General features: G+C 35.2%; 1 protein-coding gene across 1 annotated transcript in view; it reads right to left on the reverse strand.

Moving 5' to 3' along the window:
• DCC (DCC netrin 1 receptor) overlaps positions 1 to 26,823 on the reverse strand; it is a 1,191,297-nt gene that overhangs the window by 327,160 nt on the left and 837,314 nt on the right. The window contains exons 10-12 of the mRNA XM_057527412.1: positions 10,101 to 10,249; positions 8,296 to 8,434; positions 1,510 to 1,559 (exon numbers count right to left, since the gene is read on the reverse strand). Coding sequence (XP_057383395.1) covers positions 1,510 to 1,559; positions 8,296 to 8,434; positions 10,101 to 10,249 — 338 coding nt within the window. The remainder of the gene's footprint in view (positions 1 to 1,509; positions 1,560 to 8,295; positions 8,435 to 10,100; positions 10,250 to 26,823) is intronic.

Genomic DNA, 26,823 nt, shown 5'->3' on the forward strand with positions numbered 1-26,823 from the left:
TTAAATTTGTTTCATTCATTCTTATCCAATTAGTGCCTAAAATTATAAGAGGATAACCATTTTAGAGACATTTCACTAGCTCCAAAAGGTAAACTCATTTGACAGAGGTAAATCTGATAAAAATCACAAAATATGGCTTCATCAGAGACTTTTGCAAAATATGGCAAGAAATTGTACATTGAGTGAAGTAATAGCTACTGATGTTAAGTTAGATCCATTGCATATGCTATATTACTACTTCCTCATGACAAATAGATAAGGGAGGGATTAACATGCACACTTTATGAATATATAGAAACTGAAGTTTACTGAGGTTTGAAACTTTTCTGACATCGTATACAGTTACTAAAAGAGGAAGCTAGGATTAAAAATCAGAGTATGACTTTCTCGAAGACACATATGATTTTCCTGTTGTCTTCTAGAGCTTGGAGACCGGTTAGGCCAATCTCCTCACTGAGACCCAGGGAGAGTGAAATTATTTCTTTGAGTGCAGACAACCAGATGATGACAGAGGCAAGCCAGGCCAATCTTACTTTTGCTTTCCTCTACCGTGTGGTTTTTGCTTCTTTCCAATGCTGAGTGAGACACACTTGAAAAAGGAGATATTTCTAGAAAACTGATTCTGGCATTAACTCCTTATCTTCAGCTACTCCCAGCCGAATTTAAACCCTTTTGAAAGTTGTATCAACTTTTCAGGCCAGGAAAACATTAATCACTGATTAATACTGCTTCATACAGATAACCATATCAGACCTCAAGAAGAGCCTTCCATGTCTATATTTGTAAGAGAAGAAGAGGAATGAGGATGAAATATTCAATTCAAATTAAATCTACCAGGAAACAAAGTCTCTCTTTATCCTACCTCTTGCAATTACTTTTTTCATTCCTACATTCAATTGTTCCATCTAGCACATTATGTCCTATACAGTAAGTCCCCTACATACAAACGAGTTCCATTCTGAGAGTGCGTTCAAAAGTCCAATTTGTTCATAAGTCCAACAAAGTTAGCCTAGGTACCCAACAAACACAATCGGCTATATAGTACTATACTGTAATAGGTTTATAATACTTTTCACACAAATAATACATTAAAAAAAAAAGAACACATAAAATAAAGAACACATTTTTAATCTTACAGTACAGTACCCTGCAAAGTACAGTAGTACAGTACAACAGCTGGCATACAGGGGCACGTTCGCATCTTTGAAAGTTCGCAACTTGAAGGTTCGTTATGTGGGAGACTTACTGTATAGGTAAATAGACAACTTTGTTACCTGATGGAATAGCCTTTAATCATGATAACATTTATAAAATCAAGTGTCCTAGAAGCAAACAACTCCTTCATTTAATTCATTCAAGTGTGGTGGAAGATGTGGGATTAATGCCACTCACTGTGTTGTTCTGGAACATTTCCTCACATGGAAGCCAGCATCCACCCCAAGCAGTGGATGGGTGATTGAAAGTTACACATGTATTGGTAATGAAGCAGTAAACATTTCCACAACTCACCCTCGAATTAACTACTTCCAGGGAGACATTCTGAGGCGGAGCACTTGGCACTAGAAGAAATAAAACAAGGTGAGATCGTTATTGCCAAAGTCACGAAAGAGAAACTCCAACCCTCTCTGAAAAGAGAAAGCATGTCTTTTTCACTGTTCATAAGGATAATTAGGTAGGCAATTCCAGGTGGCACTGCAAAATTTTCCTGGAGAGACGAAAAATGACTGCATTTGTTTTTCTCACTTAGTGGCCCAGTTATCCATCCAGGGAGCCCCCAAAACTCTTAGGCAAAAAAGCACCTGCCGTGATACTAAATACTGCCATTTAATTACAGTTTTCTGGTGATAACCTTCCCAGAGGAACCAATAAAAACACACAGGAGATTTCCTAGAGTGGTTTTAAGGGCTTAAGATATTGTGCATTTCAGGACCTCCACGGTTTTATGATGAAATATGTCATTCTAACGGTCACTCTTGTTGCTTAATCCCTTTAAATACAACCTTTATTACCCCTTAAAAAGTGAAAAGAAGAATTACATCCCTTTTTTTCTCACACTTTGTAATTAAATCTCTGTGTCATAGATGCAAGCAGGTTACCAGAGAGCATTTGGTGAGCCAATTCTACTAACAAAGGTGCAATTTATTTTTCTTCGTGGGTTTTCTAGGTATTTTGCTTCTCTTACTTGCATTTTGATTGTTCCACTCCTTCATGGAAGGAGGAAGAACATATACAGCTTTCTTTATAATACTTCTAATGGATATTTACTATATCAAAAAGTGAATATTCTATCAAGTTAGTAATTCAACGATAGCCATTCACTGAATGACTCTAATATCTCAAGTACTATTCTAGATGTCTTGGATGAATCGTATAAATAAACAAACAAACAAATAAATAAATAATTCTGTCCCACAACAGTAATATAAGTAGCATTCAGTAAATGCTTAATATATATAAATCAGAGTATTCCTTATTTTTTTCATGACAAATTGATAAATTTAATAGAGAAGAAAGGCTTTCAGCATCTTCAAAAATTTAAGGGCCATTTTTGTTATGTTCCTCTTCTTTAATTTGAACTTGGACAATATCTATGTTTTCCTGGGGTGCTTATATTTACCCTGAATTTATTTATGTCCTACTCTGATTTTGCCTTCTCAAAAGTAATCACTATGAGGGCATGATATATGTCTGATTAATCTTTAAATCCTCCAAACTGACATTCAATTAATATTTACTGACTCAACAATTAAATGAACAAATGGATACTTACTTAAATATTAGCTCCTGGACCTTTCTGGACATGATAGGAATTATAATCACTTATTTTGTTTGACTTTGATAAATAAGTGATAAACATGATAGGAATTATAGTCACTTATTTTGTTAGTACTTGATAAAGGTTATTACCAATGTAACTTGTGAAAAATGTTTATCAGAGCTTGTTTTGCATGAATTAGGTCAACAAGCATTCTTTCAAAAAAATATTTCATTATTTAGGAGATAGACTTTATTTTTTAATTTCATTTAATTCTGCTATGGTTTTCATATCAAATACAGAATATAACCTTCACAGGAACCAGGATTTTTGTCCTTTTGATGCTGTATCCCCAATATTGATGTGTGTTAAGCACATAGAGCACACTCAGCAAATATTTATAGAATGAATCAATTAATAGAAAGATTATAAGATTATAATAACATATTTTTCATATTTAGAGTTTTGGTCAACAAATTTGGTTACAATAAAAAAAAAAGTTTATAATTTTGCAATTTTATTTTTTAAATTAAGGTATAACACATAGGAAAGTGCACAAACCTTGAATGTATGACTGGATAAAGTGGTGTGTGTGTGTGTACATCCCCATTTAAACACCACCTAGATCAAGATATAGAACATTTTCAGTAACCTGGAAAGCTCACTGTGTCCCTTCTTAGTCAATATCTTTCTGATAGTAACCACTACTTATTATGACCTCTAACTCCACAGATTAGTTTATTTTGAGCTTACTAAAAACAAAACCATAGTTGTGTGTTTTCTTTCCCAGAGGCTGGTTTCTTTTGCTTACTTCTTGAGATCCATTCATATTGTTGCATGTAGCAATAGTTTTTTGTTTTGTTTTGTTGTTCCATAGTATTACAATATACAATTATTCTAATTTATATTTATCTGTTCTACTGATGAATGGCACTTGGATCAATTTCTAGTTTGGAGTTATGAGAATAAAGCTGCTATAAAAATTCTAGTTTGTGTCTTCTGCTGAACAACTGCACTCATTTCCTTCATTCATTTATACCTAGGAGTGGAAATACTGGTGGGGGGGACCCCCTATGAGGGTTAAACATATGTTAAGTTTTTATAGATACAAAGTTTTCTACAGTGACTGTACCAAGAAAAGATTAAAGATAGGCTGGAAATAAAAATAATTTGTGTGATCAAAAGAACTAAAAAAAAAACTGATGTTCTCATAATGAGGAAGAATTTAATATGACCCACATTCAAATCACTCTGTAAAGCAGTAAAAATTAAAACAGGTACAAACTGAAAAAAAAATGCTATGTTCTAAATCATATAATTGTACAGCTTCTGAAAAATATATTCTTTAAAAGCTAAGATTGGAAATAATGTCTTAATATTAGGTGATAATAAATCACTTCTTACTCATGAAAAATATTTCTAGTTTAGGTTTCATATGATATTCTAATATTTATATCATAGTATACTTTACTAATCATATTACACACACTTTTGACCAATTAAATAATATGAAACCATAGAATATTGGAGGAAAGAAAAGGTATTTAAATTGATCATACATTTTGTTCTAGGTACTGTGCTAGTTGATATGTAACCCTTAATTGTCACTTTAATGAAAGTTTATAAATGGCATTTAACTCCTCATTTCAGAAAGCCAAGAATATATAAGAACAATAATAAACTACCACAATTTGATAATTTTCTGAATTAGGAATTTAAAGCCATCAAGTCCCAAAGGTGGACTTGTAACAATGGTGTTAATGAATTTGGCCTATTTTTTTACAATATAAATTTCTCTTACTTTTCACTGATGGCACACTGGCTATTCTTGCCTTACACAGTCAGGAAAAAAAGTGGACAATTTTTTTCTACAGTATTTTTAGTTATTATTCTCTTCTTCTTACTATCAATTTCCGTACTATTTACAAATAAATAGATACAACAGATAGGATTAGATGCTTGGTGGAAGTGAGTGGAATCCACATTTATCTATTAGGACTTTTCTTTATTTGTCTTATTTGACAACGCTTCATTGTTTCATGAGGCAGAGAGGAAGGACATAGTTCATTGCTTTTCTCTTCGAAATGTCAAGTAATTTATCAATTACAATAGGTTCATTAAAGCCAATCAGAGGCATTTGGTCTGGAAACTCCTCTCAATGTGGTGGAGCATGCTGGTTTAAGCACATGGTGAATGAAGCATTCTGTAGAGTAGATTAAGTTCTCAAATTTGTAAATAAATTGTACATATAGTCACTTGAATTCCTCCCCTTAGCAAGTGTGTGCTGTCCTGTACACATAATTTGTGGATTGAAAGAATTTACATGTAGCTCTGAGCTTTTTTCTTGAAGGACCTAATATGAGACATTTATTATAGAATAAGAGAAACAATATATGTCCACACTGAATCCCCCTTCTTTACTTACTCGCTTATGTGACCTGGCTCTGCTGCTTACTAGCTTTTGTGACCTCTATCTTAGTTTTGACATCTGTAAAGTAGGGAAAAATACAGTGTTGTGAAGTGTGTGGAGCAGGGCCTTGCACTAATAAGTACTCAATAAATATTAGTGCTAACAGTAAGAAACACATTCCTATAGCTAAGCTTGCCTATGAAATTTGGTCCCTCTGCTTTTTTTTGTTTGTTTGTTTTTGTTTTTGTTTTTAAACATCTTTATTGAAGTATAATTGCCTTACAATAGTGTGTTAGCTTCTGCTTTATAACAAAGTGAATCAGTTATACATATACAATATGTTCCCATTTCTCTTCCCTCTTGCATCTCCCTCCCTCCCACCCTCCCCATCCCACCCCTCTAGGTGGTCACAAAGCATGGAGCTGATCTCCCTGTGCTATGCGGCTGCTTCCCACTAGCTAGCTATTTTACATTTGGTAGTGTATATATGTCCATGACACTCTCTTACCCTATCACATCTCACCCCACCCCCTCCCCATATCCTCAAGTCCATTCTCTAGTAGGTCTGTGTCTTTATTCCCGTCTTGCCACTAGGTTCTTCATGGCCGTTTTTTTTTTTTCCCCTTAGATTCCGTATATATGTGTTAGCATACTGTATTTGTTTTTCTCTTTCTGACTTACAGTCCCTCTGCTTTTGAACACAGGGCAAGTTGGCATGGATACCAATAAATGTTAATTAATTCATAAAATCTGTTGGTAACCTATTCATGTCAACTAGTTCCAGAGACAGTGCTTAAGAACAAACTGGCAAAACTACTTACAGTCTACACTAAATATTAGGCTGTCTAGATTGATGCTCTACAATCCCAACGGTTTGAAGAAGTGGAACACTGTAAACCAATGATACACTAGGTGGAGGAATCTGAACAAAAAAACAGTGTTTCTTCCCAGAAAAACAATTAAAACAGAGCTAAATTAGAGATGACAGCTCCTCAGAATAAAATCTTTATAAGCATCTTAGCATAACATGGATACTTTGGGGATAATTAATTCAGAAAAAAAGTTATTTGCATTTTAGTTTTGCTTTTATTCAATTTTTCTATTGTCCCAATATAAATTTTTTATGGTAAGAATTTCTCTGGCCTTATAGGAAATCTGATGCTCTCTATAACACATATATATTTACACATAATCATATGTTAAGTTAGTCACACAAAGAGGAAGTCCTAAAGATGAGTCTATACTTACAAACATTTGTACAGGCTTGGCTGAACTGTCTGATTAATTCAATAAATATTTACTGAGTTAGGAGGGATACAGAGATGAATATAACATCATCCCTCATATTAAGGAACATTTAGAATAATGAGAAAAAGAGACATTGGCATAGATAACATTTATTAAACATTTAAATATATGCCATGCCCATGTTTTAGGTGCTTATATGGATTAAACATTTAATTTTCACAACGTCTCCCTTTTATAACATCCAGAAAGTCAAGGAGAGCAGGGCTTTGTGACTTACAACTGGGAAGCAGGTGACTATTAATTGTAATTAAATTCATCTGTATGTGACCTCAGCATGCATAGCTTCAGTAGAGAGAAGAGGACATCAGATTGAAGTACAAGAGATGAGTTTATTGTAAGGATGAAAGCAGACGAGGTTGAAGTACCCACTCCTAGGGGCCCCTGAAGTTCACGTATTCTCTATCAAATGAATCTGATAGAGGGAAGCTGGGGTCCCTTGCAGAGTGATGTTTGTTGGATTAGAGTCATGAAATCCTTTTATTTAAGGCATTTTCTAAATCCTAAATGTTGCAATACTTCTAGATAATAATTCTTGGATTAATGAGTAATAATCTATCTTTCTCACTTATGACATTTAAAACCAAAGTAGAGAATAAGGCCACAGCATTACAGTTCAGTGTGTGAATGAAATCTACATAAATTATGTAAAATATTCATTTTCATTTGTTTTCCTTTTATTTTTATAATTATAAGTTGTGAAGTAATTTATTCTGCCAATAAATATTCTGTTCTGTCTTCAATAACAGAATCAGATGGATGGGCTTAAGAATTACATTAAAAATGATACCAAAGTGGTGTCAGATACAAAGTATTATTTTACATTGAAATTGCAAATGAACATTACTCCTGTGTCTTCTTTGCACTATCCTTAATAACATGCATGCCCTTCCTCATTTCACTGATATTGTATGAAATATCCACCCAGATATTTTCCTAGATTGAAGCAAGTTTGGATCAGTCAAGGAATCACAAACTAAAGTCATTTTTTTGAAATTCAAAAGATCAATAATTTATAGAATTACACATACCAACATGGAAACAGTTGCTGAAAAGAAATAGCTTGATGCCTTTTTAGTATTCATGGAGGTCACATCTCTGCATTTCTGCACCTGCCTGAATTGTCACTGGCCCCATCATATGCTGTGCTGTGCTTTATTTTCACTTTTCATTAAACTTCCAACCTTTCATTATCATCCATTTTTAGATCTCTAGTTTCCTCTGCTACTGCTTTGTCAAATTCATCTACTTCATTAAGATTTCTTTCTCTTTTTTATGGCATTAAAAAATATGTCTAATCTTTCATTTGTTAGGCAAGGTAAAACTAAAATATAAATTTTCATATTCAGTTTTAATATTTTCAATACTGGGTTATTTGGCCTAAAACTTCATGATATTTTTCAAATTAAGAGGTATATGTAGGAGGACTGTCCATCATTTACACTTTTAATCATCTACCACTGTTTAGAAGGAGAAACAAAAGAAAGATGCTGATGTAAATTAGCCCACACACATGTACAAATGTGTCTGTATTTATAGGAATAAAGCAAAACACACACAAAGAAATGATTCTGAGTTCTTAGGCAGCAGTCACACTTTGAAGATGACTAATTAGGACATCTTGATTCAGAGTGTATACCTTTTCAAAGTTTAAATTTGACTGTAATAGATAGTTTGAGTGAATTAGCCAAATTTCTAATGTATGCTAGTATACTCCATGAAGTTTTAGTTAGGAAACCTTGAACATGGAATCTATGACATATATCCAATATTATTTCATTATTATAACAACTATGGGAGTCAAATTTCACTGTCTATAACTTACCATCAGAAAGCGTAACCACAGTTATATCATCAGTAGATACTCCTGGCCCGTAGCGATTGTAAGCTAGGAATCGAAGACTATATTCCGTGAATTTTTTCAGGCCTTCCAGTTTATAAGATAGCCCATCAACTTCTATATTCTGGAGACATAAAACACCAAAACCGTCATTCAGGAGACATGTAAAAGCTGAAATGGCAGCCATTCTGTGCAGTCAGTGAATTGGATGTTAGACTCTTACTCACAAAACTACACTTTAGCCTTATTATGAGTTGTTATAAAACCTAAATTGTGACACACACTCCCCCACTGAAGACCAAACCACTCTGTAGACACCTAGTTAAAACAGCACCATGCTATCTTTACAGTCATTAAGTTCCAATTTGTTTAACACCACCCAGTACTTTGAATGGTGTGCACTATTAACGCCCACACCAAAACCCTGACAGGCAGAAGGCAGCTTGTAAATCCATGGGAAAGAGAGTTGCTCCTGTACCCAAAATGGAATAATTTACCAAGAAACAATAGAATTCTTCCTTCTTGTGCTGAAATATACCTGAGATTCTCGAAACTGATGGATACTTTGCTACAATTGTTAGGGATACTTTGCTACAATTGTTTTCTCTCAAAATGCTGTGCGGTTAAGTTGGAATTGTTTTCAGCAGTTCACAGATGTAGAAATGAGGTAATGGAGGTGAAGGTCACTGAGAAAATCAGAGCCAGTTCACTCCAGAAGATCCATTATACAGCTCTTCCCAATGATCCTCACACTCTTATCTTGGGTGACACTATTTTTTAATTTATTGAAATGAATTGGTAAAATGCATTATTGAAGAACTAAAATGTGTAGGAAAAGGGTAGAATAGAAAGGTGAAAATAAGAGCTAAATAGCATGGGAGCAGTAAACAAAAAAAATGGAATGAATGATTACTTAGGAGGATCTCAGTAATTCTTATGCTATAACTTGGAACTTGGAACTGTTCTGAATAGAACTAATGCAAACATTTTATTTTAATGAAAAATATCTATCATGCAGTGTATGTGGAAGCATGAAGGCCACACTATAATGGGCAAATTTCACAACACATCATAAGAACTTCAATATCCCAAGGTAATTTCTGGTCTTTCCTATTTAACTACCCACTTGTCTATGTATCTTTTTCCACATGAAGTTGAGAATCTGGAAGTAAACATCTCAGTAGTGATATATATGTCACAAAATAGAATAGCTGAGTTTCATGTGTCTCCCTTAAGACTCGTTTACTCTTACTTTACATGAAAATCTAATTTGTCTATTTCCAATGTCTGTGCTAACCACAGATTAGAAGTGAAATGGAAGGTAGTCTTCAGGAGTAAAGTAATTCTGAAAACAACGAGAAGTGATAGGTGATGGTCCCATGGTGGGGAGAAGACAGAAATAACATCAAACATATGAATGAAAAAAGAATGAAAAAACCAATTTGATGGGAGTTGCTGAATATAAGATTGATCATCCCTTAGGATAAGGACTGAAAATGCAAATACTTTTCTGGAACCAGATGGGCTCGTTCAAATGTGGTTACACTGGCCCAGACCACAATATACTCAAATAAAAAATCTGCATCCTTTGTATTAACTTCATCTCATTGCCCATTTGCCTCTCTTACCACCTGAATTCAATTAAATTGCTTAACATTTTCAATAAGAGGTAATTTAAAACTGATCAGCTATCCAATTAATGTGCTGGATACTGGTTTATATCAAGAGCCTGCAGATCTCCTGCAATTTCTCCGATAGGCGGCAGGAGTGGGGCCCATTCTTTTGCCTACCTGTTCCTTCCCCGTGGACACTTCAGTGCAGAACAATCTGTAACCTTGTACTGGACCATTTGCATAGGCGGGGGGTTCCCAGGTAATAAGAACTGAGGTAGGTGAGGTAGATACGGCTTGCAGATTTTCTACTGGCCCTGGAACTTGCACTGTTTACAAGAGAAATTGATTAGTACAAGAAGGTCCTCTTTCTCAAAACAAACAGAATTTCATCATTTACAGTTCAAGGAAATTATAGCACCATGTACTATTTTTAGAACCATATGGAATAAGAATATAAAAATATAGGATATAAATAGAAAGTTATGAAATTTTAGAATCATTTCATTTTAAAATTCAGAAGGGGACTTATATTAATCTAAATTACTTATTTCATTTTACTGTTGAGGAAACTGGTCAAGGAGTATAAGTGACTAGGGTAATGGCTGAATAAGAGTGGGATTCTTAATCTAAATTCTTAGTATGGAGAATTTTCCACTTTGCAAGTAGGCCTTTGCCTGTGTATTGCTAACTGCAGAAGGAAAAGAGAAAATGCAATTAGAATACTTGTACATGATGATCCTACTTATAATTCAAAGAGTCAGCACAGTTATGGATAATTTACCACGTTGGCCTTATTTAAGTCATCATTTTAAAATCTTGCCCAAATTTGGGTCCTTTAAATTAATTTCAGGATTTAATCTTCAATTTTACTTTCTAGTATTCTATCTTCTCTCATAACTATTACTTCACTTAATCAAGGATAAGAAGCTTGTTCATTAAAGAAATTAGATAAACACAGGTCTGCAATCACTTAACCAAAACACTTACGTCCAGATGTGTTTCTATATCCAAAAATTTTCAGGTTTTAGAAATGCAACATGGTGTATAGACAGTGTTTTATGTAACACCCCGAGTGGGGTCTGTGGTAGCACCCTGTTATTAAACCATATATTTGCAGCAAATATATGACATTCACACCAAACAGGATTATTAAAGACTACATATAGCCTAACATAAGGTCAGGTCAGGTTAGGATGTGAAACGAGTTAAGAAAATCCTTCTGATTTTAGATTTGCAAATTCTGAATATGTGCAGAATTTTTTATTTGTGCCTATGGACCTGAAATTAAATATATGATTTGTAAATGGTAAATGTAAGAATCACATTAGTTACTATAATCTGAAATAAATAAATAGTCTCATCATTGCAAGCATAAAAACAACTTTAACTTAAACATGCTGTGTACTTCCCCCAGCCTTAGATACCACCTAGCTTTGGACAGATAGATATACATTTTTGGCCTCTAATTCAACACTTGTGAGTTTGAACTCCCATAGCGAAATAGCATATGAAAACCCAGCTGACATGACATCTGATAATATACTTCTTAGATCGGAATGGAACCTGTGTCTCTGGATCATTTTCAGAATTTGTTCCATGGAACCCAGCTCCTTAAGGCATTACCGCTCACACATTTTTGGGGAAAAATAATACTCACGTCAGAAACACATATTTTATGTTGAGACAGGCTGGGCCCTGGGCCCTGGGCCCCTTTGCTGCAGTGCTTACACCTGGACAAACCTCTCCTCGAGCAACAGAATACAAAGAAACTATAAGGGAGTAAAAATAACTGTGCATGTGCAGTTGGGGCAAATTATGGACAAGGAGGTACAAAAAGACCAAAAAAAATCCCAACTGCCACTTCTGAAGAGCCCGGAGCAAAGACAGGGTGTTGGGAGCAAAAGGAGGGTACTGCACATGCCCCCTACACTCAACACCACCAAATGGGTGGGTAGACCACCTAAGACACCCCTCTGGCCGAACCCCTGGACACACCCCTTCCCTCACCCTATATAAGGAACCAGATTACCCTTCCTCAGGGAGCGAGCAAGGGAACCTGTTACTTGTTTTCGTTCTTCCCTGCTGCAGCAGGGGCCCCAATAAAGCCTTGCTTGATTGGGGAAGGCCAAGAACGCTGGTTGGTATCAATGTCACCCTCACATATTTTCCCACCAGTCCCCAAATCTGGAGAATCATCATTATTGACAATTGCATTCTTTTCACCTTAACAACTGATTATTAATAATTTCTTAAAAACTTATTTGGAAGACATTTTATACCTACAGAAAATGTTAAGAATGAGAATAGTACATAGAACACCCTAGTTCCCTTTATCCAGATTTACCCATTATTAACACTTTGTTCTATAAACTTTATCATTCTCTCCTCAATTATCTATCTATCTATCTATCTATCTATCGAGATTTAGGTGCACTGATTGGGCTCTTTACCCCTAAATTCTTTAATGCATATTTCCTAAGAATTAATGTGTGCATGAATAATATAGTTGTCAACTTCAGTGCATTTCATAGTAATACAATATTACTAATCATCATCTGTGTCAATTGACTCAATAGTGTCATTTATGTAGCATTTTTATCTCTAATTGAGGATCCAGTTTATGGTTAAGTTTGAATTTCTTTACCATATCTCTTTAGTCTGCTTTATACTGAAACAGTTCAAAAGCCTTTCTTTATTTTTTAGGACATTTATATATATATATATTTAAATTTGTATTGGAGTATAGTTGATTTACAATGTTATGTTAGTTTCAGGTGTACAGCAAAGTGAATCAGTTATACATATACATATATCCACTCCTTTATTTTTTAAGATTCTTTTCCCATATAGGCCATTACAGAGTACTGAGTAGAGTTCCCTGTGCTATACAGTGGGTTCTTATTAGTTAACTATTTTATATATAGTAGTGTGTATATGTCAGTCCCAATTTCCCAATTTATCCCTCCTTCTCCCCAATACCCTGGTAACTATAAGTTTGTTTTCTACATCCATGACTCTACTTCTGTTTTGTAAATAAGTTCACTTGTACCTTTTATTTTTAGATTCCACATATAAGTGATATCATGTGATATTCGTCTTTCTGTGTCTGACTTACTTCACTCAGTATGACAATCTCTAGGTCCATCCATGTAGCTGCAAATGGCATTATTTTGTTCTTTTTTATTGCTGAGTAATATTCCATTGTATATATGTACCACATCTTCTCTATCCATTCCTCTGTTTGTGGACATTTAGGTTGCTTCCATGTCCTGGCTATTGTAAATAGTGCTGCAATGAACATTGGGGTGCATGTCTCTTTTTGAATTATGGTTTTCTCTGGGTATATGCCCAGTAGTAGGATTGCTGGGTCATATGGTAATTCTATTTTTAGTTTTTTAAGGACCCTCCATACTGTTCTCCATAGTGGCTGTATCAATTTACGTTCCCACCAACAGTACAAGAGGGTTCCCTTTTCTCCACACCCTCTCCAGCATTTATTATTTGTAGATTTTTTGATGATGGCCATTCTGACCGATGTGAGGTGATTCCTCACTGTAGTTTTGATTTGCATTTCTCTAATGATTAGTGATGTTGAGCACCCTTTCATGCATTTGTTGGCAATCTGTATATTTTCTTTGGAGAAATGTCTATTTAGGTCTTCTGCCCATTTTTGGATTGGGTTATTTGTTTTTTTGATATTGAGCTGCATGAGCTGCTTGTATATTTTGGAGATTAATCCTTTGTCAGTTGCTTCATTTGCAAATATTTTCTCCCATTCTGAGGGTTGTCTTTTCGTTTTGTTTATGGTTTCCTTTGCCGTGCAAAAGCTTTTAAGTTTCATTAGGTCCCATTTGTTTATTTTTGTTTTTATTTCCATTTCATATATACATATATATTTATATACATAAATACAGATATAGATATACAGTCATATATATTTATACATACACACACAGATATATACATATATAGAGAGATAGATATAGGTATATACAGTATATGTATAGATATACATACCTGCAGGTTCTGCATGTCTGGATTAAACCAACCTCAGTTCAGTTCAAAAATACAAAAACTAAAACAAAAACAAAATTCCAGAATGTTCCAAAAACCAAAACTTGAATTTGCTGTACTGTGTCAACTATTTACATAGCATTTACATTTTACTTACAACTATTCACATAGCATTTAGATTGTATTAGGTATTATAAGTAATCTAGAGATATTAATAATTAATCAAGATTAAATATACTGGAGGATATGTGTAGGTTATATGCAGATACAAATACTACCTCATTTTATGTAGGGTACTTAAGCATCTGCAGATTTTGGTATCAATGGGGGAGCCCTGAAATCAATGCCAATGAAGATACTGAGGGACAACTGTACAGACATATGGGCATACCTTGGAGATACTGTATGTTAGGTTCCAGACCACCCCAATAAAGCAATTATCACAATAAAGGAAACCAAAATTTTTGGTTTCCCAGTGCCTATAAAAAGTCATGTTTACACTGTTCTGTATTCTGTTAAGTGTGCCTTATGTCTAAAAAAAATGTACATAATTTAAAAATACTTCATTGCTAAAAAATGTTAACTATCATCTGAAACCTCAGTGAGTCATAATCTTTTTGTAGGGGGAGGGTCTTGCCTTGATGTTGGTGGCGGCTGACTGATCAGGGTGGTGGTGCTGAAGGCTGGGGCAGCTGTGGCATTTTCTTAAAATAAGACAACAATGCAGTTTGCCACATTGATTGACTCTTCCTTTCACATGAACACTCAGACGTCATTCTAAGGTTATTAATTGACCTAATTTCAATATTGTTGTGCCTGAAGGAATAAGGAGGCCTGAGGAGAGGGGAAGAGGGAGTGGCCTGTCAGTGGAGCAGTCAGAACACACCCAACATTTATCAGTTAAGTTCACCTTCTTTATATGGGTGCAGTTTGTGGAACCCCAAAAGAGTTACAAGAGCAACATCAAAGATTATTGATCACGGATCACCATGACGAATAGAATAATCATGAAAAATTCTGAAATATTGCAAAAATTACCAAAATGTGACATAGAGACAGGGAAGTGAGCAAATGCCATTGGAAGACTGGTGCCAAGAGACTTGTTCAAGACAGGGTTGCCACAGATCTTCAATTTGTAAAAAATGTAGTATCTGCAAAGTGCAATAAAGCAAAGCACAATAAAATGAGGTCTGCCTGTATATAGAGAGAGAGATAGAGAGATAGAGAGAAAGAGTTAATCATCCAGACCAAAATACTGCCTGCACATGGGACATTCTTTTTCACAGCATTCCTGGATAGTGTCAAGACTCTGTGTTTCACTTTGAAACTGAGTCCCCCTAAAACAGTTCCTCTGCCAAGTTTATGATTAACTCCTCTATCCAAAACTTTACTCCCTTTCTTTTCCTAAACCTGTTCCCCTCAAGACTGAGCACTATCAAAGAAAAGGGGGATTGAAACCGTATACAAGCCCCTGTGTCCTTGTCCTTTGAAGTAAAAGGCTTCTACTTTAGTCTCCCAAGCCTCCCTTGAGTCTCAAAAGGCTGGCTCAAGAGTTAATAATTAGCAGCCAAAAATAAATAAAATAAAATAAATTAATTAATTAATAATAAAAAAAGAGTTAATGATTAGGAAATGTGAAGACGTAGAAACAAAGAATAGCTGTTGGGCCAGGAAACTGGTAACAATTTAGACTATAAATCTGCCACAGAGCAGAATCACCCAACTCCCAGTTCCCTGAAAGATACAGATGAAGGCCTGACACACAATCCTAAGTTGTTTTTACAGGAAGCACACCCCCACCACGTGAAAACTGCTGACCGCAAGCACACAGACCCTGGACCAGTTGAAAAGCAGAAGGTTGATGATGCAAAACTTCACCTTGAAGCCAACCAATTTGAGAATTCTGAATGAGCTGATCAGACACACTGTGGCCCCCTCCCTCACTTTGCCTTTAAAACCTCTTCCCTGAAAGCCATTGAGGAGTTTGGGACTTTTGAACGTGAGCTGCCCATTCTCCTTGCTTGGTGCCCTGCAATAAATGCTGTACTTTCCTTCACTATAACCCAGTGTCAACAGATTGGCTTTACTGTGCAGGTGAGAACAGAGGCAAGTTTGGTTAGGTAACAACATAAGCTATTACATATTTACTCTTCTGCACAACAGTACTATAAATTCAAATTCCTGAATTCCCTAATATTTTCCTTTTGAATTATAGCTCTAACATAGGCCTGTGGATAATATATTGTGTTTTATGTTGATTGTGGAAATAGGCATGTGTGCTTGTGTGTGTGTATATCTGTATACACACACACAAGTACGCATACATATATTGATATATATATATATGTACTTGTGTATTTATTCAGACCTATGTCTATAAACTATATTTATACATAACTTACACATTTTTACATAAGTGATTCATTATATGCATATTAGAGAGAAAGAAAGAGAAAGAGAAAAAGGAAGACTCAAAGATGTTCAACAATAGGAATGAGATGTGAAATCAATACAGTTAACAGCTTCAGCCTTCCACTTCATTACATTTTAGTATGTCAGTCAAGAGCCTTAATGGGTTTAACCGCTCATCATTTCCAAGATGTCTTTAATAATCCCCACTGATCCCCACAGTTGGACAATAATTTTGTGGCAAACTGCATCTAATTTCTCTCCATCTCTATTCCAGTTACCTCTTTCTTCAAAGAATGGAAAGATTCCAGAATAGATGCATAATCTATGCAAGTAACTTATCAATCAATGTCAACCTAACCAACTACCTTTTTAAATTTCAATATTGCATTACAGTAGAAATTCATTATAACACCTGTACCTAAGAACAAATTAAATACCTATGCTAGAGTAAATGAGCTGTATTACATGTCACTATTTGTACTGGGAACAGGAATTTCTGACTATATATAAGTTCATAGTGTAACAGGGTACTTTATAATGAGTTCTTATTGCATATTAACCCAAAGATGGCATATAAAAGTTGGCTGAATCTTTAATAAGGCATGATTTATCACATATAATCATACTGATGACAGGATGTATGTCTGTGTTCTATATATGTATGAGTAGGTAAGTGGGGTGGGGGGGAGAATATTACAGTTTAATGAGCTAGTTGATTAATTAAGATAAGAGTCAGAAGGTATGATTTCTTGTCCCTACACATGATAGAGACCAGTCATTGGCATCAAAGACCAAGGTGTCCATGGACTCCCTGAAATTGTTTGCATATTTTCAAAAATGTAATATGTACATTTTTTGAGTTGTAGGGTACAAAGTTTCCATCATTAAGGTCTACAATTTCCTAAGTGGTAGCTCCCAGTGGATTAGATAATATCTCTGATTTCTTTTGGTTCTGAAAATCCATGACTTTATCATCAAATCATTTGTAGTGCTTATTAATTACTTCATAATGGGAAATATGGCAATAATTTCACTTTAAATAGACATCTTCAACTTTTAATAAAATGCTATACTGTTTCATATGCTGAAACATTTGTGAAATAGATGGTTCTATTTCATTTTGCAAATCATGGGTAAATCAAATGCATTTGAATTCATGTGGTTTAATTCATCAAATATTTTAGATTTTCCAAATGTTAGGGCTTCTGATGATCAAGAAATCGAACAGCATATACAAGTTAATACCCTATTTTATTTTCCTTTCCTTTCTCTTGCTCTGTGTCTATTCTAATATCGGTCTACCTTCCTGACTTCTCTGTACTGTAATTTGATATTTGTATTAAGCACACTAAATTCCAAATTATGATTTATCAAATATATGCTTCTAAAAATGGGAGTTTAAATAACCTCTTCCAAATAAGAATGTGAATATAAGGTTTTCATAGAAAAAACTTTAGAAGGATCAAGACATGTCTCTGTCGTCACAATACTGAATGAGGCTGATATCTTTTCACCATTATACTGATGTTTCCCAGCTGGTAGTCCGAAATGAAGACAAATGTTAGTGTCAGAGAATACCTAGTTGAATGTTTGAATATTTAAAGTCTTTTCAAAATGATTGCATAGAACAGTGTTCCTAAATCATTAATTTAACAGCCACCAAATCCTTTTTTTTTTTTTTTTAAGAACTAAAGTAACTGTGCATTAAGAAAAAAAAAAAAATCACATGTGTTGTTATTCAAATAATGACCTATAATTCACATGTCTTCAATTCAGGCCAGAATTCTGAGGGTGAGTCTACCTTCTTATTCATGTGCTAATACAAAACTGATTCTTGAGTCCATTTTTAAAAATGGATAGCAAGGGATCTAAATAATTATCTGTGGTGATCCAAATGGATTTAGGCCATAAAGCTCTCTTATTTAAGCAGCAGCTTCCATTTCCAATGATATCCTCACTGAATGTGTTTCAAATGCAAACCATTTCTGAAACTATTTGCATTTATTGATAATAAAGTGCATGCTTTGATTGCCTCTTTGATTTTTTTTCTCCTGTAGTTAACAGCTTTAATGATATTTCTATGAAATCTGTTTCTATTCTGCAGGGGGAATGCAACATCAAAAAGCCTGCAGGCAATGTAATTATTAACATAATAAAACCCTTCTTGACTGAACTATGCACAGTTAGGAGATATGACAGTAGTTTGGCAAGGAAGAAGCACGAACTGTGGGGTAGGTTTCTATTACAAAACCACACGAGTCTGACAAGATTTGGTTGGAGGAAGCAGTTATTACCTGATCATTTTATTGAATATTTTTGGTTTGAATAGGTGCTACCTGCTAACTCACAATATACTCAACTGTGTCATTATGTGTGCATATATGTGTCTGCATCTGTGTGTCTGTAGACATATACTGATGTATCTATATATATACATACACATATATGATTTATGACTTACATATTATATATATAACATGTATAAATGTTGATATATTAAATAATGGATATTTTTTGACAGCATAGTAGGAAAAACTTTAATGATTCTCTCTGAAGGAAAAAAATCTTAAAAGTAGTCTTCTTGTGATTCGTCCTAGAACCGGAAGTAGTTTTATAATAAAAGTGATTACAGGGATAGACCTCAATGTAAGGTCTTTTCAGTGGAGTAACAGATTTTTCACTAACACCAGAAAGCAGTAATAACCTTGGTGAAGTACATAGCTTATGCTGAATTTCACTTTAGAACACAAACAATGCCTAGAAAAGTAAAATCTAGTGGGTAATGTAGATTCCTGACCGAATGAGATTTCAAACCATTTAAACTGGAGATTTTTAAGTAATGTCAAAGGCAACTGTTTATATGATACAGCAAAATTGCCAAAAAGATAATACTGAAGTTAAAAAACTTAAAGTTTCGGCCAAATGTGCTTAAATTTCCATATTACTGAAGGCTTATTGTCATGTAAACCTAATCATAATGACTTAAAATTTTTTTTTTCCCAGAATTGCTTGGGTCTGGTTACTTTCCATTGTGATTGAAATTTCTAGATAAAAGTAACAGCTCATTTTAAAGTCTAATCACACTCTTTATGTGTTTATAATACAATGCTTTCTCTAGTACTGTGAAATATTTTATCATGTAGAAACTTTTAAGGAACTTATTAGGACAAAGAAAACACACACAAAAACAAACAAACAAAAACACCTCTCTGGACTGGACGGATGATGAAGTATATAAGAACGCTAGAAATAGACCTATTGATGAAGTATATAGTAATTGAGGACAGTTATGGGAAGTTTGGTCAAGAGTATTTCCTGAACAACAGTTGAAAACTGCACTGATGGAAAAAGGAAGGACAGGAAATTCAGATGTGAAGGAGGAATCTAGTGAGTCAGGGTAAATGGGTGTGAATGTGTTTAATGAGTAATGGCCTTGATAACTGCCTTTCTGGAATAGAATTTACAAGTTGGTCAACGGAGAGAAAAACACTAGAGAATAGTTTGGGGAAGGCTTTAGATGAGGAAGTCTTTAAGTAAAAATAATGAGAATAATTCCAAAGTGAACTAATTAATGATGGCACAGTTAATCAGGAAACAACCTACCAACATGAAATTATCAATGATTAAATTGCTTATCTATTTTATTAGCATTATCAACAAATCAAATAGTGGTCTACTGATTTCTAAGAAAATGTGGTGTGTCTCAAGATGCTTGAAGAAAGTTAAAAAAAAACTCATCCATTTTTTGCAAGATGTTTGCCTCTAGAACTTCAGTTTGGGAAAAAATTGTTCAGAAAAGAAAAAAAAAATTCAAATGAGTTTTCTAAGAAATTGTCAAGAACTTCTGAGAAATTCCAAACAGAGATAGTGGAAAGGTGAAAACTATCACTGTGATACATGGTAAAAAAAAGAAAATACCCCAAATGGGAATGAAACACCTTAATTTTGAATCCTGGATCAAAAACCCCTGTTCACTATTTAAGAATACTTTATCTTTAGACCAGCTTACCTCAACACTCTGTATATTATTTTCTTATGGGTTCATAATTTCTATATAACAGGGCTATTGTAGAAACTGTACAGTAAATGATGCTATTATAGAAAAGCAAGTCTTCAAAATAATACAGTAGTTAATATTATTGTTACCTGAAATCAAGTCCCTTAAACATTTCCAAATTTTGGTTCCCTCATCAGACAATTGGAGGAAGAAGTATTTGCTCCTCTTAATTCTCAAGATTGTAAGAAGAAACAAGGAGAAGCTGTATGTGAAAAGGAAACAGTAAGCATAGCAGTCCATATCTGCATAGGGTGTAGCATGAGTCCTGGCCAGGATTATGTCTGTAAACATAAGTTAAACCTTTCAACCTTCTCATAAATACTCCACACAGTTATTTTGTTGTTATTATACAAGCCATACACTTATGTTTAATTCTCATAGAAGAGTCCCAAGCAGAAATCCCTAGGAAGGGCACAGGTGTAGGCCTCTTGCTTGTTTCACACTTATTTGAGACTCGTATATACTTCAGGATCGTACTTCTGCACACACAAAAGTCAGTTCTCTATAAATATTATAGATACGCATCAGAGAATCAGGTGTCTTCAGCTTAAGTGCAACCCAGAGTGTTCCCCATGGTGATAATGTAACTAAATCTCAGCAACCTTTCTCAAATTTGGCTTGTATTTATGGTCAGTATGGGAAGAATCAATATTTGATGTCTGTGGTTTTAACAGACTCAATAAATGACATGTATGGATTGCTTTTATAAAAGAGCCCTGCTGCTGTGTATTAGAGGAGAAGGAAGCAGAAATCTTTTCTCCAGCAGTCAAGTGAGTAGGTTTTTCTACATAACGGCAAAAATATCCTACCTTAAAAGATACCATCTCTTTGGAGAAGTAATGTATTGTTTATCTATCTCTAGGCTTTAAAAGATAAGTAACTGCCTTGGGTAAACTGACTCTTTGTGGAGGGACCATAAGTTAAAGAAGAAATTTAGAACTCTATTCTCCTAACACATAGGTTTCACAGAAGTTACCGATCTGGGCTACATCCCATCTAATAAAACTTTGGTGAGAGAGACTAACAGTAAAGAGTATTGCCTCCAGAATAGGAGACCCTGGGTTCAAATCCAGTACCCTTGCTCAGGCTATATGGCCAGGGTCAATCTACTTAATGTTCTTGAGCTTAAATTTTCTTACCTTAAAAATGGAGTTAAAAAAAAAAAAAAAATGGAGTTAATACCAACACCTACCTCATGGCTTTGTTGTGGAGATTAATAATAAATCATTTATGAATGGCATCTAGTACCAAGGAAATGCTCAATAAATATTACCAATTTTCACAGTGTGCCAGACATCATGAGAATCAGCAGCGGAAACAATGAAACCTTCCTTAAAATTTAGTCTAAGGTGATGGGACCACAAGGAGCTAGGAGAGGTCCAGATGAGGTGGGAGAGATCATCAGGGGTGAGACCACACTGGGCCTTAAAGGCGTTAGAAGGATTTTGATTTTTAAGACTCATCAAGGTACTGATAGACTTAATCATTTTGTACTCTGTCCACTATACAAATTGTGAATTGAAGGGGGCAAATGTAGGTGTTGGGAGACCAGTTGGGAGAGTATTCTATAGCACAGAAGAGAGAGGTTAACAGCTTGATTTAGAATGATGGTGATGGACATGAAGAGAAAAAGAGGGATTCAAGAGCTACAGGGAAGGTAAAAACAATAGCATTTGATGGATTGGAGGTTGGGCAGTGAGAGGAGAGAAGCATCAAGAATGACTCCTATATTTCTGACTTGCATAGCTGGTTGTTTCTCATGTTGTTCACTGAGACAGCAAACACTGGATTAAAGCGAGACTGGGCAGGTGTGTGGGTGTGGTGTGTGGGCAGGTGAATATCACAGTGTTGGTACCCACACTGGGGTTGAGGTTCTTCGCTACATACAGAGATATGCGGCTGGGTATTTATCCCCAGATGGAGAGTCATAACCTATTATTTTTCTTCATCTTTACTTCTCTCTTAATTTTGTGGGCTCTGGGCTAGACAATTTCACACCCTAGTTCTATGAATGGCCTCATCACAGACTTTTTTTCTTCTTTATTTATCTCTCCTGCAATTTTTTTCTTTCTTTTCCATATATAGTCAGCCACTTTTTAGGAACATTAGCTAGTCTCCAGATTTTGTGATCATCTGTTTTTTCTATTCCCACCTAACTGAGCTCCTCTAAACCCACACTTTGCTCTTTTTTAAGGCACTCAAAATAATGACCCCAATTAACAGATCAGACTCTGCTAAGGCACTTTTTCCTGAGCAACGTATATACATGTTGAGGAATTTTGCTCCATTCCGCTCCCGATAATTGAAAAAAAGAGCTCAAGAAAAAAATATCTTTCCTTACAGTGGCAACAATAAAAATCCCAATAACAATGAACCTGGGTACACATGTGACCTTGACAATACTGAAATTAATATTCACTTTGCGATTCCACTGACATTTATCACTGAGAAGCACCTTTAATGCCCTTACACACACACGTGTGCGAAGGGAAGATTGATCATCGCACAGGGCAGAAAACCTAGTTGTTCTCTATCTCTAAGAAGCAACTAAAAGGCTCCCCGTCTGCTGCCTGAACCACCCTGAGGATTAAGTTTATTTTATTTTATTTTCAGTATTCAAAAGATAAGAAGTTTATTAACCACATGGAAGATCTGTGCTTGTTCAGAGATAGCAGCAGGAAGACAAAGAGTCTTCAGCAGTAAATCATCTCACAGAAGTTGGACAATGACTTTACGTAAAACTGAACACAGGGATACGGATGTACTATTCTGTATCCAAAGATTCCTTTTATTTCCCCAACCCCATCTCCTTGGCTTTAATTTTCACTGGTGCCATAAAGTTTCAGACCAACAGGAAAGAAATGTCTCTGACTCAAACATTCAAAGGCCATTGATTATAATGTTCAGTAAATCTGGAGTAAAATAAGGAAAATGATGGTTAAACATGACGTTATTTAGATAACATTCAGAAATATTTAAGAAGATTGATTTGTTTAACCACTGTATTTCAATAACTCCAAAACTCATTTTACTATCAGATTGGCAATCTTTTTGACTTCCTTGTGGCTGGGTATAAGACATAGGGAATATATCAAAGTCATCACTGTCCAGTATAATGTGAGACATGAATATTCATATGTAATTTGAATTTTCTAGTCGCCACATTAAAAAGGTAAAAATGAAATTAGTGAAATTAATTTAAAATATATATATATATATATATAACCTTATAACCTAATATATCTAAAATACGGTCACTTCAAATCATAATCAATATGAAATGTGTTAATGCGATAGTTTACATTGCTTATACTAAGTCTTTAATACCCAGTGTGGATTTTACTCTTTCAGGACTCCTCAATTAGGCCAAGCCACATTTCAAGTGCTCCACAGCGACTTGTGGCTAGTGGTTACCATACCAAACACTACAGAAGTAAGAAATGCCACTAGAATAATTCAAGAACTCTAGAAAATTTAGTATTTCCAAAGAGAGTGGCAAAATTACTGTAAGAACATTAAATTATCAAAAGGACAGAGAACAAATCATACTCCAAGTGATAAAATTAATCAAGCTGTTGGCATAATCTAAGATGTGAGTGATATGTTCAACCTATTATTACACTGTTATTTGTGGTTTAAAATTATATTAAATGATGAAACATAACACCAGAAGGGGCATCAAGTCATTTCTGGGGATCCTAAGCATTTGGTTAGATTGAACTACAAGTCAGTCCATCTGAAGAATGGAAGTGATAATAATAATTTTTTATTTCACTTCAAGGTAGTAGGAGAAGACTTTGAATCAAGTCTTCAACAGACAGCAGACTGAAGGTTAAGCTCAAGTAAGTGATTTACAACAGGAGGGGAGAAATGACGTCCCTAGCATGTTCTTCAGCATGGGGGTTAGCATAACTCACTCAGACTGGCATAAGCTCAATAATGTTGGGATTTTTTAAATATTATACTGTTATGGCAATGTTTTCTTAAATAATAAGAATTTTAACTCATTACAGAATTGTTAAAATGCAGTTAGCTTTCAGGTAACTGTTTTTCCATTTCCCTGAAATTATCACGGCTAATCTTTGTGTGTGCACAGATGCACACACACACACAGACATACATTAACACTGTGGTAGGAATGTTATGCCATGTTCTAATCACAACTCTGACAGTGTTAGTTTTGTCGCATTTAATTTCGTCACAGCTAATGGAGGAGTTAGGTTGGGCCAAAATTCTTTTTCACAGGATGTTTCACAGGTACAGGGGATTGCTATGGGCTGAAGTTGAAAGATTTCAAGGTGATGACACGCAATTACTGCTTTGGGTCGTAGCTGTTAAAACCAAAGTCAAGGTGCTGCCATCAATGTTCGCGAGTACAAGGTCATGGAGTTTTTATCAACTGAAGGTCTAACAGTGGAAATCTGAGGGTGTGGCCAGTGCCTGTCACAGCTCTTGCTGGCAGCTTCTGCAAACTCTGTTACTCAGCTGATTTCTTTCACTTGCTAGTTCCCTTCAGGCCACCTAAGCAGTTCGCAGTCCTTAATATTCAGAAAGTACTGTGTCCTACAGCCTACAAGGCAGGGTTAGAATTCCGGAGAGAGGAAGAAGGTAGGAGCATATCAAACATGATTTTAAGGAACTAAGGTTATTTTTAATACTTCTCTGCTTGAGAGACAATAACTGAAATTATTTTTTAAATGAAAAAGGTAGCTTCTTAGTTAATTTTTTAAAAATGTGTATATTGTTGAGGATTTTTGCGTCTATGTTCATCAGTGATATGGGCCTGTAATTTTCTTTTTTATGATATCTTTGTCTGGTTTTGGTATCAGGGTGATGCTGGCCTCGTAGAATGAGCTTGGGAGTGTTCCTTCCCCTGCAATTTTTTGGAATAGTTTGAGAAGGATAGATGTTAACTCTTCTCTAAAAAAAGAGTACAAATGAACTTATTTACAAAACAGAAGCAGAGTCAATGTAGAAAACAAACTTGTGGTTACCAGGGAGTAAGGTGGGGGGGGATAAATTGGGAGATCGGGATTGACATATACCCACTACTGTATATAAAATAGGTAACCAATAAGGACCTACTGTATATAGCACAGGGAAATCTACTCAATACTCTGTAATGGTCTATATGGGAAACGAATCTTAAAAAAGAGTGAATAAATGTATATGTATAACTGATTCACTTTGCCATACACCTGAAACTAACACAACATGTGAATCAACTATACTCCAATAAAAATGAAAAAAAATATGTCTGTATATGTATGTATATATGTATATGTGTGTGTGTGTGTGTGTATGTATGTATGCATATAATAGTTTTCTCAGTCCTCACCCACATTACTTGGAATCTTACTAACAATCTAGATGATTTTTAGGGAAGTGTATGTATTGGGTTGAATAGTTCCCCCATCCACTGCCCCCTGCCTAATTCACGTGTACCCAGAAAGGCCTTTGCAGATATAATTACCTAAATTAAGGTGAAGTCATACTGGATTAGGGTGGGCTCTAAATCCAATATGACTGGTGTCCTTATAAAAAAAAGAAGACACAAAGGGACATGGCCACAGAGGGGAGAAGGTCATGTGAAGATGGAAGCAGAGACTGGGTGATGCACCTATAAACCAAAAAATGCCAAAGGATTGCCAAAACCACCAGAAGCCGGGAAGCAACAAGAAAAGATTTTTCTCTAAAGCCTTCAGAGGGAGCATGGGTCTGCTGACACTTTGATTTCAGATTTCTAGTCTCCGGAACTGTCAGAGAATACATTTTTGTTGTTTTAAACCAGGCAACATGTGGCACTTTGTCACAGCAGCCCCAGGAAACTAACACAGGCAGGATAATCCCTATTTTAGGAGAGAAAATTGAAAATCAGAAAAGGTAAGTGACCTGCTCAAAAACATAACAGCAATATACAGAGAATGTCTCAGTCTAGAACCCAGGTATTTTGCTTATTGGTTTAGTGTTACATCATTTTCAAAATGAGGAAACAGATTTTTTGCAAGCAGAGTTATCTAACATAAACAACCCTGGATGAGCAATCTAGACATAGATATAAGCCTGGTGATACCCGCTGTGTACTGATCCATCCTATGACTGGCCTTAAGCTCCCTGATCCCCAAATTTATTCTTTGTAAAACTCAGTGATTGAAATCAGCTATCGCAAATGGACTTTATGAACTTAACTTTATGCTTCAGATCACTGGGTGAAAGTTTTGGATTCTGGGTAGCCTGAGTTAATGGGGTGTATAAGATTTCCCAAGACAGGGAAAAGGGAAAAGAAAAGGGATATTACAAACCAAAAGGCAAACTCCTTCCAAATTCTGTAATCTTTACTTGGACCTATAAACCAGGCTTCCACTGATAAAATCCTGATGCAATCTCAGAGAATAAGGTGACTCAACATCTGGGTCA

The sequence above is a fragment of the Balaenoptera acutorostrata genome, chromosome 13 (genome assembly GCF_949987535.1).
Source record: "Balaenoptera acutorostrata chromosome 13, mBalAcu1.1, whole genome shotgun sequence".
NCBI classification, from domain to species: Eukaryota; Metazoa; Chordata; class Mammalia; order Artiodactyla; family Balaenopteridae; genus Balaenoptera; species Balaenoptera acutorostrata.